Below are 18,539 nucleotides of genomic sequence, written 5' to 3'. Positions count from 1 at the left end.
CAGTCATAAGAGCGATCTGGGGCTGCCTGAGTCTGGATCACCCGCCACACGGCCTCCCACACCTAATTCTGCATTGGTCTTTTTGTTGGGGGGGGGGGTGGTAAACTGTAGAGGGTTTATTTTAGAACTGGAATTGCAGCGGCAGCAATGATGATGGCTAACATTTCCTGAAAACCAACGTGCCAGGCTCTCTGTGAGGGCACTGTGTGCACTTTCTCATCTGGTCCTCACCCTTCCAGGTAGATGCTGCATTGTTCCCATTTTATAGTAAAAAACTGAGGCTCAGAGTGGACCATTAACTCCCCTGAGACCACAGGGCTGGAGCTGGTGTCTGACCCAGGATCCAGTCTCTCACCCAGGGCTGCGCATCAGAATCACCTGGGGGCCCCAACCCGGCCTTCCGGACTCCCTTGGTGACAGTGAAGCCAGGTCAGCCCTCACAACCCTGGCCTCGGGGAGACCTTGGGGTGACCCAGTGTCCCCCACTACTGTATGGGTCACAAGAGCGAGCCAAGGGAAGGAGAGGGCCTGCCCAAGTGATGGATGGAGGTAAGTTTTCAGAAACTTCTGGCATGATGGGGACCCACATCACCTCCAGATCCTCATATCCAGGGAGGACTGGGGGCTGAGGGCCCAAGCGCCTGCCACAGCAGCCAGGGCCACCATGGCAGCCACGGACACTCACCACGATGGCCATGGGGAACCTTCCACAGCAGCCACAAGGACCTACCAAGGTGATTTCAGGCACTTACCATGGCAACCACAGGTACCTACCACGGCAGCCACGGGGAAGAGGTAGGGGTGGTTGCAGCACTTCTTCAGGTCCATCATGATGTTGAGCAGCGACACCTGGTTCCCGCCCCCCTTGGAGTTGAGCGCCTCGAAGTTCCGTGTGAGGATGAACTTGTAGTACTTCCTACAGCGGGGCGCCGAGGAAAGGCGGCTGGACGCACAGGCCACGCCAGCCTCCGAGAGGGCGCTCTCCGCTCTGCAGGGAGGCTGGGGGCTGGTGGCCAAGCACCCATTTACAGAGAGACAGGGGAGCCCCAAGAGGTGAAGCCACAGGCCTGGAGTCCCCGACAAGTTACTTGGGGGCATTGTGAGAACTCAGGCAGCCCCAGACCCTGGTCACTGAAATCAGAGAAGAGGCCCCAAAAAGGAAGCAAGTGTGAAAGGTGAGTCAAGGCCTCGGTGAGGGAAAGTGGCCCGGGAAGGCCGGGTGGGGGCCTTTTCGAGAGGGGTGGCAGAGGAGACAAGCCCAGGGGAGAGGGGCAGGCTGCTCCGGGGCGGGCCCCCAATGGGCTGAGCCTCCACTCACTTCTGCATCTGGCTCAGCTCCACGCGGACGATCAGCTCGGTCTTGGCCGGCATGTTCTTGAAGACGTCAGCCTTGAGCCGCCTCAGCATGTGCGGCCCCAGCAGATCATGCAGCTTCTTGATCTGGTCTTCTTTGGAGATGTCGGCAAACTCCTCCAGGAAGCCCTCTAGGTTGCTGCAATAAAGAGCTGGGATGAGAGCCAAGAGCAGGGCACAGAGCAGGCCAAAGCCCTCTGCAGAGGGAGGCAGGATTGTGGGGGAAGCCAGCCAGGCAGCCCCCTGCCACTTGCCAGAGGATCACAGGGCAGGCCGGCTGGCTGGTGGGCCAGGGAGCCCAGCCACACCCTGGGTGCCCTTTCACTCTCTGTCTAAGCCTGTGTCACCCCACACATCACATCTTTCTCAGCCACATAGAATACCTTCTTATCCCCAAAGCCATCCTAGACAAGAACTCTCGGATTCTTACCCTTCTTACAGCTAAGGAAACTGAAGCTGATGAGTGCCCAAGGTATACGAGGCAGCCTGCCCTCCAACTGACATCTCCTGATGCCAAAATCAGCACTCTCCACCCTGAACCCCCATTCTTGGCAGGAAAATGGGGGTAGGTGAAGACAAGGAGGCCGGGGAAGGAGACCTCAGGACTTCTCCTGGCCAGGGCTCCAGCTTCGCCCCCCATCTCCACCACCGCCACCCCTGGCCTTCTGCCTCCATCACTGTTGCCCATGTAGTCACTTAGGTCTTGTAGAGGGAAAGGAATGAGACAGGGGTGTGGGGGCAGGGACAGAAGCCCCAGGAGGACACCCCTAGGCGCAAAGCTGTGGAAAAATCACGGTGTTAGCAGCAGCTGATGTTTACGAGCACTCAGCGTGCGCTGGCATTGGGTCCCCTCCAGTGCAGGTCATTTGAGGTGGACGCTGCTAACGCTCCCAAATGACTGATGAGGACACAGCGAGCAGTCTGGGCCAGGATCGGACACTGACACTTCTTGCCTGGCCACCCCAGCGCCCGCCTCCCCGGCCAGACCTTCAGACTCACTTGAACCTCTCTGGAGTCAGGAAGTTGAGGAGATGGAACAGCTCCTCCAGGTTGTTCTGAAGGGGGGTCCCCGTCAGCAGCAGCTTGTAATCGATCTTGTAGCTGTTCAAGACCCTGAAGAACTTCGAGGAGCACAGGGGGCCCGTCAGGGAGCACGAGGCAGCCGGCCCACCCAGGGCGGCCCCAGGAGCCAGCAGGCAGCACTGCCTACCTTGGACTGGTTGTTCTTGAGCCGGTGGGCCTCGTCCACCACGAGGCAGGCCCACTCGATGGAGCCCAGGATGGCCTGGTCGATGGTGATGAGCTCGTAGGAGGTGAGCAGGACATGGAATTTGATCTGCACTTCTTTCTGGAGGGAAAGAGGAGCGTTTGGGAGGAGAGCTGGGAGGCGAGCAGATCGACGTGTCTAGAGACAACGAGGCAAGGAGGAGGCGTGAACGGGAACCCCCAGGACCCCAGGGAGCCCCTGGGACTGAGAGGAAGACGCTGGCCACCAAGCAGAGGGGGGCAGCTGAGGCTCGGAGCACAGTCCCCAGGAGCGCTGGCGTGGAGAAGGAAGCTGCTGCCGGCACCAGGGCTCACGAGCACAGGAGCTGCCACTTCTGGACCGGGCTGCATGGGGAAGCCCTGGGCTTGGTTCCTCACTGGACTCTCCCCTCACCCTCACAAATCATCCAGGCTACGTTACCATTGTCCCCAGGGACGGCTCATGGGGTCTCAGGCAGGATAACTTTCCCCAGGTCCCCACGGCCAACAAATGGCAGAGCCAGGATTCGAACAGAGAAAGGGACCTGCACTTGGGGTTCAATGCTCTGCAGTCACCAACTTGAAATTCTGAATAATCTCACTGCTGAATTCGTGTTTTGCACGAGAAGGCCTACAGAGCAATCACATGAGTGCTGGGGGCTGGGAGCCTGGGCACCCCCGGCCAGGTTCTTAGCCCCTGCTCCCCTGCCCCTGCCCAGGGAAGCCTGCTGCCTTCCACCCCCAGCAGGGGCCTGGGCATGGACATGGGGGGACATCCACCCTGCAAGTGTCCCTCTGCTGAGGGAATGTAACGTTAAATAGCAAATAAAAAACACCATGGTAGGTCAAGCAAGAAAAGAAAAAGCTGTGTCCTGCATGGCCATTCGGCACTGAGCCTCACAAGTGCTGGAACCCCTCCTGGCCAAGCCAAGCACCACCCAAGTCCCTGTGGGAAGGGATCGGAGAGGGACAGAGGCCTTGTGGCACAGGCTTTGCCTACAGGTTGCAAAAGGTTTTGCACCCGGCCCTGCCCCTCTGAGCTAGACCCGAGTCAAGTTCATTAACCTCCCTGAACCCCAGCCTCCTCCCCTGTAAAAGGCAGGATGCTGTCTCGCCACGAGAACTATAAGAGCTAAGTCTGTTCCTCAAGGAATGGCACAGAGAATTACCATACTGTCCAGCAAGGCCACTGCTGGGTACATACCCAAAAGAAGGGAAAGAAAGCACTTGAACGAATATTTGCATAGCCATGTTCACAGCAGCATTATTCACAATAGCCAAAAGGTGGAAACAAGCCACGTGCTTGTGGACAGAGGACGGATAAACGAAATGTGGCCCATCCACGCAATGGGATATCACTCCACCTTCAGGAGGAAGGAAAGCCTGACACACGCTCGGCAGGGAAAGGACGTCATGCTGAGTGAAATGAGCCGACACAAAAGGACAAGTTCTGTGTGAGCCCACTGCTATGAGGTACCGAGAGGCGTCAAACTCAGACAGACTGAATAGAATGCAGGTGCCAGGGCCTGGGGACAGGAGGACGGGGAGTCAGCGTTTAAGGGGGACAGAGCTCCAGTTTTGCAAGACAAAAGGAGGCAGATGGTGGAGATGTCTGCACAACAATGCGAATGCTCTTACTCCCCCTGAACTGCACATTTACGGATGGTTAAGATGGGAAATACTATGTTTCTGTGTATTTTCCCACAGTTTTAAAAAGTAAAATAGAAGAGCTGAGTCCGAGGAGGGCCGGGCCCGTCTCGGGATCCAAGCGCGAGTGCAGGCGAAGTTCTCCGTGGGACTAACTGGTCTGCAGAGTCACCGCTGGGATCCCTGAATCCTTCCCTCATTCAACACAGAGCTCCTGAGCGTCTCCTGGGGCCACGACTATTGCGACGATGGAGAAAGCTGAGGGCAGAAACTCTGGGGGGCTGGGGATGACCCGCCTCTGCCAGCCCCCAGTACCGCAGCTCATGGGAGCAAAACGACTTGCTGAGGCCTGCCACGTGCAGGCACTGTCCTCAGTGCTTCTCAAAGGGCCATCCGGGGACCAGAAGCGTCTGCATCACCTGGGACTTTGTCAGAAATGCAGTCTCAGGCCCCACCCCAGAGCTGCCAGACCAGAGCCTGCCCTTCAGCAAGACCCCTGGTGACCCGCAGGCACAAGGGGGTCTGCCAGGCCCTGCCCAGTGCTCGCTCACTCCTTCAGGCCTCCACAGCTCTAGGGGATGGAGCTGTTATCTCCATTTTGCTAGGAAGAATCTGAGGCACAGAGAAGCTGAGTGACTTGCCAGAGATCACACAGCTGGAGTACAGGACTGAATTGTATCCCCCTAGAATTCACGTCCACCCAGAACCTCAGAATGTGACCTTTTTTGGAGATAGGGTCTTTGCAGGTGTAACTAGTTAAGATGAGGTCATTCTGGAGTAGGGTGGCCCCTAAACCCAATGAGTGGTGTCTTTATGAGACGACACAGACACAAAGGGGAGGCGGCCATGTGACGACAGAGCAGAGGTGGGAGTGATGCAGCTGTAAGCCAAGGGACGCCCAGGAGGGCCTGCAGCCCCCAGAACCTGGCAGAGGCAAGGACAGCCCCTCCCCCGGAGCCTTCAGAGGGAGCGTGGCCCCGCCGACACTTGGGTTTCGGACTTCTGGCCCCTAGAATGGTGACAGAGTAAGTTTCTATTGTTTTGAGTCCCCCAGTTTGTGGTACTTTGTTACGGCAGCCCCAGGACACTGACACAGCTGGTAACTGCCTCAAGAGAAGCTCTTTGCATGGCCAGCCCAGTGGCATAGCGGTTAAGTTTGTGCACTCCGCTTCGGCAGCCTGGGGTTCACAGGTTCAGATCCCAGGTGTGGACCTACACATGACTTATCAAGCCATGCCATGGCAGTGTCCCACATGGAAGAACCAAAGAACTTATAACTAGGATATACAACTAGGTACTAGGACTTTGGGGAGAAAAAAATAGAGGAAGATTAGCAACAGATGTCAGCTCAGGGCCAATCTTCCTCACCAAAAAAAAAAAACAACGAATTACTATTCTTATAATTGGAAAAAAAAGAAAGAGAAGCTCTTTGCCAGCCACTGGCCTCCAAGGGAGCCAGAGCAGAGGGACCCCCAACAGACTGGAGAGCCCGTGTGGCCCCCAGGGCAGACCAGGCGCCCCTCCAGAGTCCTCCCTGGGGATGGAGGTGCTCACCTTCATGCGGAACACCTTCTTCCCGCTCCGAATGGCGTTGTCCTCAAAGGAGAACTCATTCTCCCGGATAACGGAACGGCTCTCCTTGTCCCCCGTGTAGGTGACCACATAGAAGTCAGGCGCCCACATCTCAAACTCACGTTCCCAGTTGATGATGGTGGACAGGGGCGCGCTGACCAGGTAGGGCCCCTTGGAGTGCCCCTGGACAGGGAGAGGGACGCGGTGAGGTTGCCTGCCCACAGCCGGCGCCAGCCAGCCCTCCGCGGCCGCGTACCCCCGCGGCGCACCTCCTTGTACAGGGAGTAGAGGAAGACGATGGTCTGCACCGTCTTGCCCAGACCCATCTCATCAGCCAGGATGGTGTCAGTGCCCTGGGCCCAGGAGAAGCGCAGCCAGTTGAGGCCCTCCAGCTGGTACGGGTGCAGCGTGCCGCCCGTGGAGTCGATGTACCACGGCTGCTTATCAAACTTGACCGTGGGCTGCAGAGGAGGCAGAGCTTCAGACACACCCTGAGCCCTAGGCCACCAGAGCGCACCCCCCCGGCCTTTGCACCCACAACTCCTTCTGCCTGGAATGCTCTTCCCACTCCTCTCGTCCCTACTAACTTAGGTCTTGGCTGGAATGCCTCTTCCTCCAGGAAGCCCTCACTGACTCCCAGCCTGGCTTAGGTGTCCCCACCATGAGCTCCGGTGCCCTGTACTTCTTCTATCAGGGCAGTTTCCTTCTTGTTGGATTCTCTGACTTCGAGCCCAGGTTGTGGTCACCACACCGGTCCTGTCACCACCGTTTCCTCTAAGTTCCATATAGGTCCTGGGATGTGGTGAGCACTTGTGAATTCAACATTTGTTCAATGCATGCCTGGGGCGCTTCACAGCTCGATCCAGAACATCGCCCTCCTTGCCTCTCATCCTGCAGCTCAAGGCTACCTCCCCCATGAAGTCCTCCCAGTGTACCAGACCCAGCTGCCTTTCCTGGCATCCCACAGTCCCAGGGTGAACCGCATGTTCTGTGTGTTCCCGCCACAGGCCCCTGGGAGATGGGCACTTCTTGAAACAGGGGGCCAGGGCGCTTGTCCCCCAAGGGCCAGCCCAGGGTCAGGTGCCGACAGACACCCCAGGGAGGTCTGCTAAATGACTAAGTCACCCTTCCATTCCTGGAGGAGCGCCAAGCCCCCGGGCACTTGTGAGTCTCCTCCCCTGAACAGACAAGAATGGTGTGCGATTAGCATATCAGCTATCACGATTGTGAAATTAGAGACACTTTTTGATTTAAATCCTTGGAATTAGCTCATGGAAAGTCACGTACATCTGTGAGCCTGGTAGAAACTACCTGCCCCCCAGTTTGTGCCCCCTCTGACCCACATTTCAGATTGCACAGGAAGCCAAGACCTTGATCTGCAGGAGCTGCCACGCTGCATGAAGCTGGCGGACCGAGACCCCAGGGTGTGAGGTCACCCTGCAGGGAGGGGTTGTCTTGTCATCCTTGTCCCGTCAGGCGCCTGGGGTGAGTGGACTGGACCGCGGGGCCCCTGGCACGCCCCCTCCTGCAGGGGCATGGCTCGTGTGCACAGGCCAGGAGGGCCCAGGGTAGAGTCCCCTGGAGAACAGGCCCTCCTCTGTGGCCAAGCCTGGTGTGGAGGTCCTGGCAGCGCCCCCGCCCCCATGTCCCCTTCCCCACTCACATCCACAATGGGCGTGTCCGGTGGCTTCTCCTGTTTGTCGTCCTTCAGCTTCTTGCCCTTCTTGACCAGCCTCTTGGGCAGTCTGGCGTCCTCTCCCAGCATCAGCTCCCTGGGAAAGAATGTGGGGTGCAGGTGAGCAAAGCTCAGGCCAGCCAGAGACGAGCGCCCCGGGGGCACCCCAGCCCAGCGCCCACTTGCCGTGGCCCACCTGTGGCCCCAGTAGGCCTGCTTCAGGTTGTCGTAGTAGGGGATGTCGATGTCGTCGATCTCCCAGGTGCACTGGTCGTAGGGCAGGTCTTTCCACTTGATCAGGTAGTGCACATCCCCCTTTTTGTCGAAGCTGCAACACAGTAAACGGGTGGGGGGGAGGGCGGGTCACTCAGGCATCGGCCGCAGCGAGAGTGCATGAAGGGCGCCTCACAGGATGCAAAACCCCTCACTCCCACGGTCCCCCGGATCCTGGCCCCAGCCAGGGGAGCGACGACGCCTGGGCAGTGGCTCCAGAGAGGTGAGGTGGCTTGCCCAAGGCCACACAGCTAGTGAGAGGGAGGGAGGAAGTGGCAGAGAGAACAGGCCAGCAGGAGAGCAAGGAGCCAGCGTCCTTTCCATCATTCTCCATTGCAGCGATGAATCCCATCCAGGCGTGGGGGCTGGACAGCGGAATTCTGAATTTCTGAGTTGGACGGTTCTCTCCCCTGACCGTAGGGCTTTGTTTTCTAACTTAAAAACTTCAAAGAGCGAGAGCGGAGCCCATCCATCTCCACGAAGCAGACAAGGACCGACTGCCGCAGGTGGGATGGCCTCCTCGGAAGGCCCCGTGTGACATGGGACCCAGCCACAGAGGGGGGCTCCAGAGAAGCACCTGCACTTCGGCTTGAATCTGGCCCCTGGAAGGTCCTGGGGGTCTCCCACCCAACCTGAGCTGACCAGGCAGCCGAGCCCAGGGAGCACTCCGGGGCCGGGGAGCCGTCGCTGCGGCTCGCCTGGGGACCAGTAAGAGAAAGACCACTCTCCAGCCACCTGAGATCGATGGAATATTTTCTATAGTGGGTTGTTACTCAGACTTTGGATAACAAACTGAGGGGAGATGCACCTGCCCCACGTTGGAGACAGGGAGAAAACTTGCCATTTACGTTTTTAACGTGCAATTTAATAAAAGTTAAAAATGGCAGGACAGTTCAATGGGAGGTCGGGGTTCCCACCAGAACTGACCCTCTTTCTCAGGGTCATTCTCAGTGAGGGCTGGGGGGGCTGTTAATAGTCAAGGAGAGCAGTTTCGTCAACTTCTCGACCCCCTCTCTTACTAAGGCCACACTAGTAGGCAAGTGCCCTGCGGGCTCCTTTTGTCATCCTATTTTACATGAGCGACACTGCGGCACAGAGCCCAGGAAGCGGGGAGCCAGACTGGAATCTGAGCGGCTGGCTCAGGTTCTCGACCTCTGCTCTGCCCAGCGGGTGCCTCCAGGAGGCCTGTGGTCTACTGCATCCCATGTGCCCCAAAGGCAGAACCCATGAGTTGAGATGGGTAGCAATTGTGAGGCTGCGCGCCCGCCACCATGCGGCAGGCACCCCGAGCCCCGCCTTGCGCCACCTGTAGGCCACAGCCAGTTCTCAAGCCCTGAGCTCAAGAATCAGGAAGAGCTCCTACCGTTGGCCAAACAAAGTCAAACTCGTGGCGTCCACAGGCCTCCTGCCTGGCCTCTTCGTCCCGCCTGCTGCAGCCCCTTATCACTGCCACCTGGGAATTTCTAGACTGCTCAACAGAGTTGTCTCAGGGGCACTGGCGTTTGGCTCCACAGCCAAGAAAGCAAGTCCTACCATCAGAAAGCACTGGGTTCAAATCCCAGCTCCGCTGCCTCCTGGCTGTGTGACTGTGGGCAAGTGATTTGGCTTTGCTGTGCCTGCTCTCGCATCCAGAGAATGGAGGTAGAAATAAAACGCCCGCCTCCTGGGACGGATGGTGCTCAGTTAGCTGTTGTTACAAAGGAGGGGCAAATGTGTACACACCTCAGGTCCACCTCTGTCCCCGGGACCCTCCTACAGGTTATCGAGCACTAACTTCGACAGAAACCCGGAGCACAGGGTCCCCACCCATCGAGGGCCCCACTCTGTGCAAGTTTCACAGGCCGTGCGTCAAGTTGCCCCTTTATGTGTGTGACTTTGCAACTGCTCTCCCACCACGACTATGACGTGTGTGCATACGTGAGTGTGCATGCATGTGCCCGTGCACATACGACAACCTCTCCAGCTGGACAGTGGGGGCCCTCGGCCCCTTCCTCCCGCCGCGGGAGGAGCCAGTGTGTCCGGGACCTGCGGGCGCCCACCTCCAGCTCCGGGCTGCACCTGCCAGCACGCACCTGTGGTTCAGGATGCGGTGGATCATCATCCACTCCGGCTTGATGCTGTAGCGGTAGAAGCGCTCCTCCATCTTGGCATAGAGGGGGTCCTTGTTCTTCCTCTTCTCACTCTTGCCGTCCTCATCGCCAGAGCCATAGTCAAAGGGCGGCGGCTCGTCCATGTCGTTCTTTCTTTGGTAGTTGCGGTACATCACCGTGTGGTACAGCTCCAGCTGCTCGCCGAGGGGTCAGAGGTTATGGGAGGGAGCATGGCGGCTCCCAAGCCAGCTGCCCCAGTCCCCAGCCTGGGTCCCAGGCAGGACAATCCTCACCTTCAGCTTCCCCCTCCCCAACCCCCAACTATGCCCCTTGCTTGGGGAGCTGACCACCTTGGCACAGCCACAGCTGCCCAGGTGCCTCACCTGTAGCTCCTTCACCCAGGAGCAGTGCCAGTAGGAGAGCCCAGCCCACTTGACAAAGAACTCTCTCTCTGGGATGCCCTCCAGGGGCTTGGGGGGTGGGATGCCAGGTTCCACATCGGGCCCTGGTAGCCCCACCATGAAGGGGGCTGGGGGCTCCGTCCACCTCCAGTGTAGGATCCGCTGGACTTTGCCCTTCAGTGGGGGACACTGTAGACAGAGGAGGATCCCCAAGTTCAGGGCCCCACCCTGAGGCTCCAGTGACAGCAGGCTGTCACAAAGCTCCCTCCAACAGGCTGCCCTGCTCCCCATGTCAGACAGCAGCACAGTGACTCCACAACACCCGCCCTGTGCTCAGGAGCCCGTGATGCTGTGCATTCAGGAGACGGGCCATATGGGTCTGAACACACGTACCCACTTGCGCACACACACAACAGAAGCCCACGGGCACACAGGGCAACCAAGAGCTGGCCACAGCACAGCACAGCACCCATGAGGAGGGATCCAGCACTGGGGCTGGGCCTGGGGGACAACTCGGAGCATGGGGGCCTTCAAATGCCTACAGTGACTGGGGGCGCGGGTGGGGGGCGCTCTCCTCTCCCTGTGGCAACTGCGGCTTCAGCCCCAGGGGCCATCTACCCTCTCACCACCCCTAGCCATAAGCTGGGAGCCAGCGACAGGGCGGGTCTGAGTGGTCAGTTCTGCTGTTATGTGGGCTCAGGCAAGTCACTCTACCTCCCTCAGTTTTCTCATCTAAAAATGGGACTAACAGAATGCCTGGTACTGAAAACTCGCTAGGCATTAGAGACGCCCAGTGACAGTGGCTGTGGTGGGCCGTGCCATTATCACCACCACCTGTGTCTCTCTTCTCATAGCGGCTCAGGTTTCGGGTAACAAAACTGCACCTGAGTTTTAAGGGGACTGAAACGCAGAGGGGGTGGCGGTGGGCGGGACTCGGGGGCTGGGCTCGCGGCCAGCGGGGCAAGGCCTTACGGGGGCGAGGGCTGGGCGGTGGGGCCAGGGCAGGCGAGGGGGGCCGACGCCTCGGTAGGCGGGGAGCTCTGGGTGGGCTCGGGACCAGCAGAGGCGGGGCCTTAGTGGGTGGGACCTAGAGCGGCCGGGGCGGGACTTTTTGTGGAAGGGCGTGGCCTGGGCCAGCGGAGGCGGGGCGTGGGTGGGCAGGACCTGCCGGGGACGTGGCCTTGGTGGGTGGGGCTGGCGGGGGCGGGGCCTGGCCCGCAGGGCGGGGCATTCGGCGCGGTCCGGCGTAACACTCACAGTACAGCGCGGGCACAGCCATTCACCGTTTGGGATCTCGGGCAGCGGCGGGTTGAGGCAGTGCAGGTGGTAGGAGGAGGGGCAGGCGTCGCAGCAGAGCAGCTCGCCGCCATCCTTGCACACGCGGCAGAACTCCATGTGGTCGTCTTCCTCCTCCTCGCAGCCGCCCTCTTCCTCCTCCTCCTCCTCGTCCTTCGGCTCCCACTGGATCCCCTCCTTCTCCTGGAGGGGGGAGTCCAAGTGGAGGCACCCTGGGCCGGGACCCCCTCCACCAGGTGCGACTCCCTCCCTCCCATTCGGCACTTCCTCACGTTCTGCCCCGAGATGACCAGCACAGGGGTCCCGGGAGCCAGGCACAGACTGCAACCTGCCCCAGGGCCTCTGCCAGGGGCTTACACAGTGGGGACAGCTCCACTTGCCCTCGGGAGCCTTCTCCAGCTCTGGGTCGAGGCAGACGAGGTGGTAGGCCCGTGGGCAGGTGTCGCACAGGATGATCTCGCCGCCCTGCTGGCACACCTCACAGTAGTCCTGGTGGTCTGTCTCATAGCCATCACCATCATCAACTGGGGAGGGGGCAGAGGGGTCATGGAGGGTCTCATCCCCACTCCCCATGCCCAACCAATCTCCACCCAAAGCTGGACTGGCACATACTAGGTGCTTAATAGGTGCTGGATAAATGGATGGTGGATGGACAGATGGGGTGAAGCAATGTTGGGGGGATGGCTGAGGGAATAAAAGGGTGAAGAGATAGATGATGGATAAAAGGGAGGGTAGGAGGTAGTGGGATGAATAGAAAAATGAATGGATGGATGGATAAAGGGAAGTGAAGGAGGGAGAGAAGGAGGGATGGAAAGAGGAAGGATGGGTAGAGTGGTGGATGACTGAATGGCAGATGGTGGATAAGGTTAAGAAGCACTTTCTTCCCTGGTACCCCCCTCAGCCAGTGCAAATGCCCTGGGGTGGCTCACACCATAGGTCCCTAATTTAGCCTCACTGGGACAAGACCCCCTCTCCTGACCATAGAGACCAGGGCGGTTGAGGAAAAACACAGGGGAACTGCCTGGCTGAGGCCAGGAGAGGCTGAGGCATGAGGATGCCCTCCTCCACTTCCCAAAGGGGGCTCTGCACCCTCCGCATCCACCATGGGGCCACGGGAACCCCGCAGATGGGCAGTCCTACTCCTCTTTTTCTTGCGCCTCCTCTTGCTCTTCTTCCCCAGGGCTGCAGAGCACTCCGAGCGCACGGAGGAGCTGTGGATGCTGGCGCTGTCGAAGTCCGATTCCTCCCGCTCATCCTCCTCGCTCTGCAGGGGCGGGGGAGGGCTCTCTGAGCCCAGGGCCTGCCTGGCAGGCTCGTCCTGAGAGCTTCATTGGCCTGGGCAGACGGTGGGGTAGGGCGGAGCACCTCGGAGCACCAGAGGCACCGTGTTCCCTGTCTCTTCTCGTCTCCTCACCCAGCTAGAAATCCCAAGGGCCCAGCCCACTGGTGCAGCCTGATGTCCTACCACCCCCGCAAGCTCTGCTCTCCCTGCCCTCAGACACTTCCCACATTTTCCACCTCCCTGCTTCTCCCCGGGCCCTGCCCTCCACCCTGCCAAACTCCTACACATCCCTCAGGGAGCATTCCTAAGGACGTCTCCCCCAAGGAGGCTTCCCAGACCTCTCCTTAACTGGACCTGTTGCACAGCCTGTGTGCCAGGTCTGGTCTGTCCCATCTGCCTGTCACTGGCTCTCTCCCAGTGTACATGCCCGAGCCCCCTCCAGACTGTGCGTGCCTCTGGAGCAGGGCCCTCCATGGCTCAGCAGAGGGCCTAGCACATTAGTATGTGCTCAAGAAATATTTGCTGAGCTAAGCTGGACCACCAGCTCCAGCCCGGGCCACACCTGCTGCTCCATGCTCCCCTCCCGAGTAGCTAAACTCGAGACCTGTCACTTACTTCCACCAAGACACAGAGCAGTGGCTTCCACCTCTGCCCCTCTGCAGGGCTGGGGCCAGGTGAGGGAAATGGTTGCTGGGGGGCGGGGGGGGCGGGCAGGTATGTGTGAATGCCACCCTCCACGGAGGAGGGAGGTACCAAAGGCCCAGACGTGGACTTAGGGGCAGTCTGAACCTGGTGCCAGAGCTGGCTCTGGAAGGGTAAGAGAGGGGTAGGGCTCCAGCCCAGCCTGATCCTGCCTGCATGCCGCCTTCCTGGGGCCCACCCTCCCAGCAGACCTGGGCAGCCAGGCTCACACACTCATGCTCACACTCATACAACACTCACATGCACATGCTCTCACACAACGCTCACGCTCAGACACACATGCTGTCCCATACTCTCCCACCCGCTGCCCAGATGGAGCTGCAGCTGAGGGCAGTGGGAGCCGGGACCAAGCTCCCAGCTCAGCAAGGTGGGCAGGAGAGGTCCCACCAGAGGCCAAGCGACAGGGGCCTTTGGAAGATCCAGTCTGAACCCCTCCCCAGTCAGACAGGGAAACTGAGGCCCAGTAGGCCTCATGTAGAATGGGCGGGGTTTGCAGGACCTGCCCCACCCCATTCAGGATGAACTGACAGCCCTGCTTTCCACAGTCACCCCAACTTTTGTGTGCCATGCATACTCAGCACACATGCACACGTGCAAATGCACCCCAAGGCTGCTCACATGTCCACACACCCACACACACTCAAGTATGTGCAGCCCCACTGTCTCTCACACACACATTCACATTCCAGTCCACCTCTCTCACACACTCACACCCCCACACACTCCTGATCACTCATACACACGCTCACACACTCATGCTCACACTCATGCAACACTCACATGCACATGCTCTCACACAACGCTCCTGCTCAGACACTCACACGCGCTCACACCCCCACACACTCATGATCACTCATACACACGCTCACACACTCATGCTCACACTCATGCAGACTCATGCTCACACTCATGCAACACTCACATGCACATGCTCTCACACAACGCTCCTGCTCACACACTCACACGCGCTCATACACTCACACACCCATGCTCACACTCATGCAACACTCACATGCACATGCTCTCACACACTCACACGCGCTCACCCCCACACTCATGCTCACCGAGGAGCCTCTCTTCCTCTTGGGGCCGACCCCTCCGAAGCGGAACTTGAGCCCAGGCACCTTCTTCCCTTTGCCCTTCTTCTTTGCGTCCTTGGAGCCTTTGATCTTCTTCCTCACTCCTGGCCCTGAAAAGTAAAGTGGGATAGCAGCCCGGCCACACCTTGCTGCCGCTCCACCACCCTGAGTACCCTCCACCCTCACAGTAACTCGACAAGGAAAGGACTACTTCCGTCATTGTCATGCTTTTCAGATGAGAAGACCAAGGCTCAGAGAGATCAAGTCCTTGCTTAAAGTTACACAGTAGGTGACGGAGGAGCCAGAGAATCTCCCCGAGCCAGGCTCTGCTCTGGCCACCATGCTGCCTCTTCCACCAACAATGCAAATGCTGGCCATCTTGGAACAACACTGTCCTGCCCCCTCTCCCCAGAAAGGAGTGGTCCCCAGTGGGGCCATGGGCCCCCATGGCCAGCAGAGCCACTGTGGGCACACCCACCTACCTCTGGCCCCTACCTGGGTCCTGAAGGGATGTGGGAGGGCAGGAGGCCCTTTCCCCAGCTGCCAGCCAGGCAATGCTGGCACCACCCAAGGCTGCCTTACCTATGCCAGTCGCCCCAGGAAACGCTAGCTCCCAGGTAGCCAGCAGGGTTAAGGCCATTTTTATGGAGCTGGCCACGGGACAATTAGCCACCTGAGTAGTAATGACCCTCCAATGGCCTCTCCCACCAGGCCGAGCAGGGAAGATGGGGGCCTGGAGGCAGGTGGCCTCGCCCCAGGCCCTCCACCAGCCGTACCACACACAGGGAGATGGGCTGGGAGCCCAGCCGTACCCTCGGCAGTGCCACGGATAAATCTATTTCAATTTTTCAGGCTCTGAATAGGCGGCCCAGGGAATCGATTAGCTCAGCGGCTGGAGCCCGGGAGGAAATTAGAAAGCGAGGCAGGCTGGGAGGGCCCAGGGTGGAGGACGGCGCAGCAGGAGACCAGGAGCAGTCTCTAAACCCCATGTCACTCTCCCCACCAGGCCCTGCAGGGACCCGGCAAAGGGGACATGGTCCCAGAAACCAAAGCTCCTTGAGGCTGAAAAATGGGGTCCCCAGAGCCCCTTCAGCCTCCCATCAAAATCCAACTCAGGGCACCCAGGAAAGCTGAGCTGTGAGCGACCCCACCATTGAGAGCCCTGGGAGATCAATGTCCCCACCCCCAAGGGACCAGAAACCCTCCACCCAGGGGATCTCCCTCCCCCAGAACTTCAAGTCCCAGAGAGACTCTACTGTCTCTCTTCTCCCCACCCAGGCACCCAGACACCCAGACACGCCACCACTGAGTCTGATTTAGCATCTGGACCACCTTCCAGGCCTCCCCAGGAAGCCAGCAGGGACCATGCCCACGCCCATGCACGTCTTTTACCTCGAGGGCCTGGGGAACAGCCCTGCACACAGTAGGTACTCAGACATGAAGGATCAATGAGCTAACCTTGGGACCCCTTCTCCCTGGGAATGACACAGCCTCAAACTCAAGAGCCCCCTGACTCCCAGCAGCATGGGCCTCTGCTCTCCCTCTCGCCATGGCCAAGTCAGAGGGGGCCAGGCACAAAACTCCCAAAGCTCTGAGCACACTGTCTCCTCCGCTTCTCCACCAGCCCCAAAAGGCAGGCAAGACAGAAGCTACGAAGATGCTGCATTACAGCTGAGAGAGGGGGAGTGGGTTCGAGGTCAAACGAGGCACTGGGTCCTTAATAAAGGCCACTCCAGCTGCCCCAGGCTCCAGGGCTTGGGGCCCATCCACCCGCAGCCTTACCCTTGCCCTCCTTGGTCTTGGCCTTGCGGATGGGCACAGGTTGGGGTGGCTGCTGGGGGCTGATGGCCAGCGGAGGGGCGATGGTGACAGTCTCCACAGCTGCAGCCACTGCCGCTGCAGCTGCTGCCGCCGAGCTTCCCTTGAAGGGGTTATTGGCGCTGAACTCCCGCCACTTGGCACCCAGGACGGTCATCATTTTGGACATGGGGATCTTCGGGTTCTTCTTGGCGATGAGCGGCCTGCATCGGGGAGTGAGGCGGGAAGGTGAGGGCAGCGCTGTGGAGGCATAAGACGACCCCCACCAAGGGACCCCGAGCAGGACCCACCCTTCTCCCACCCCTGGGATATGTGGCACCAGCCCCATGTTCCAGGTTGGGAAAACTGGGCAGAAAGGGGGAGCAGGGAAGAGGACAAAGCTTGAGACAGCAGTCCACCCCCAAACATTCTTGATTCCCTGTTTATAAGACTGGTGATGTTCCAATTGGGTTTCCTGACCCTGCAAGACTTGAGGGGCCAGAGAGAGGGGCCTGCAGCAGACCACTGGGTGTCTGGTCCCAGTTCTTCCAGAGCTGAGAGAGGCCACAGGGGCCTAAGGCCTCTGGGATTGACTGGGACCACTATCAATTAAATGTGTGTTCATCTGCCACAGTGAAGGGGGTCCTTCCTCTGCCTGCCAGCTCTGCCTGGGGTCAGTGTTGGCCTGACAGTCCCACCCCACCCCACAAGCCCAGGGTTCTGTCCTTCTGACCACCCCGACTTGATGCCACCTGGGGAGTGCAGGCCTCAAAGTCAGTCCCCATGGACGCCCAGCCATGGCAGCCAGCCCCACGGCCCACCTGAGAAACTGGCTGAAGGCCTTGTAGTTGGTCAGCGTGTGGTAGTCAGCCTCTGAAAACAGGTAGTCCACGTCATCCAGGCCCCACTCAGCCATGAGCTGTCCAGAGGACTTAGGCTCCTATGGACACATGGGCCAGAGGAGGAATCAGAGGCGGGGGTCCTTCTAACCTGCACCCCTACCCCCAGGGCCCCCATCGAGGAGGCCTTGGGATAGAGCAATGGAGCGGGGAAGAGGTTGTGTCTGCAACTTAAAAGAGCAGTTCTGGGGCCGTCCCAGTGGCACAGTGGTTAAGTTTACATGTTCCGCTTGGGCGGCCCGGGGTTTGCCGGTTCGGATCCCGGGTGCAGATATGCCATGCATAGCAAGCCATGCTGTGGCAGGCGTCCCACATATAAAGTAGAGGAAGATGGGCACAGATGTTATCTCAGGGCCAGTCTTCCTCAGCAAAAAGAGAAAGATTGGCAGCAGATGTTAGCTCAGGGCTATCGTCCTCAAAAAAAAAAAAAAGAGCAGTTCTCACTCACCACTGAAAGCATCCTAAGGCAGCCCAGCCTGCAGACCCCTTGATCAGCGGGAGCGGCTCAGATGCCAGCTCATAAGGGGGTACAGAACCAAGTGGCTGGGGGTTTAATGTGGGGCTCTGGTAGGGGAGGCCATGTGCGTGCCCAGGGCAGGAATAATGTAACAGGACTCACTCCCTGGAAGGAATCTGTTCCAGGAATCTGGGTGGTGGCACAGAACAGTGGCCTAAAGATGGGTTTTAGGGGAGCAGATGTCCTTGGGGAGGCGGCAGGGCCAAGGGGCAGTCTGAGGCAGGTCGGGGAGAAATGGGGCTGCCCAAGGATGCCCCCCAATACAGTCACGCATGGACCTCATGAAAGGACTGGCCACTGCCGGGTTCTGGGGCCAGGAAGGTGAGCCCTGGCCAGGACAGGGACATAGGACAATGGCCCAGCTAAGGGCAGAGCCTTGAGAGGGTCCCTCGGCTACTGCTTCACTTTCCAGATGGGGCACTGAGGCCCAGGGAGGAGTGTGACCTCCCAAGACAGCCAGCCCAGTGTCAGATGACCCAGCAGCCCCAGGTTGGCTGGGGTAAGGTAGGGGTAGGAGTGCTGGCTACGATGGGATGGAGTGGGGGTGGGGGCGCTGGCTATGACTGGCTATGATGGGATGGGGTGGGGCAGGGGTGCTGGCTATCATGGGATGGGGTGGGGGCAGGGGTACTGGCTATGATGGGATGGGGTGGTGGTGGGGGTACTGGCTATGACGGGATGGGGTGGGGGTGGGGGTGCTGGCTATGACGG

General features: G+C 59.3%; 1 protein-coding gene across 1 annotated transcript in view; it reads right to left on the bottom strand.

Annotated features, from left to right (window-relative positions):
- Positions 1-18,539, bottom strand: part of CHD5 (chromodomain helicase DNA binding protein 5) — a 61,412-nt gene that overhangs the window by 22,741 nt on the left and 20,132 nt on the right. Inside the window, exons 4-19 of the mRNA XM_046661787.1 lie at positions 17,234-17,352; positions 16,398-16,636; positions 14,601-14,725; positions 12,693-12,816; positions 11,910-12,076; positions 11,514-11,735; positions 10,239-10,445; positions 9,838-10,049; positions 7,689-7,820; positions 7,481-7,589; positions 6,087-6,278; positions 5,800-6,000; positions 2,564-2,701; positions 2,353-2,474; positions 1,319-1,492; positions 775-916 (exon numbers count right to left, since the gene is read on the bottom strand). Coding sequence (XP_046517743.1) covers positions 775-916; positions 1,319-1,492; positions 2,353-2,474; positions 2,564-2,701; positions 5,800-6,000; positions 6,087-6,278; positions 7,481-7,589; positions 7,689-7,820; positions 9,838-10,049; positions 10,239-10,445; positions 11,514-11,735; positions 11,910-12,076; positions 12,693-12,816; positions 14,601-14,725; positions 16,398-16,636; positions 17,234-17,352 — 2,625 coding nt within the window. The remainder of the gene's footprint in view (positions 1-774; positions 917-1,318; positions 1,493-2,352; positions 2,475-2,563; positions 2,702-5,799; positions 6,001-6,086; positions 6,279-7,480; positions 7,590-7,688; positions 7,821-9,837; positions 10,050-10,238; positions 10,446-11,513; positions 11,736-11,909; positions 12,077-12,692; positions 12,817-14,600; positions 14,726-16,397; positions 16,637-17,233; positions 17,353-18,539) is intronic.

Source organism: Equus quagga, chromosome 5, assembly GCF_021613505.1.
Source record: "Equus quagga isolate Etosha38 chromosome 5, UCLA_HA_Equagga_1.0, whole genome shotgun sequence".
In the NCBI taxonomy this organism is placed as follows: domain Eukaryota; kingdom Metazoa; phylum Chordata; class Mammalia; order Perissodactyla; family Equidae; genus Equus; species Equus quagga.
This window is presented reverse-complemented; position numbering and strand designations above follow the sequence as displayed.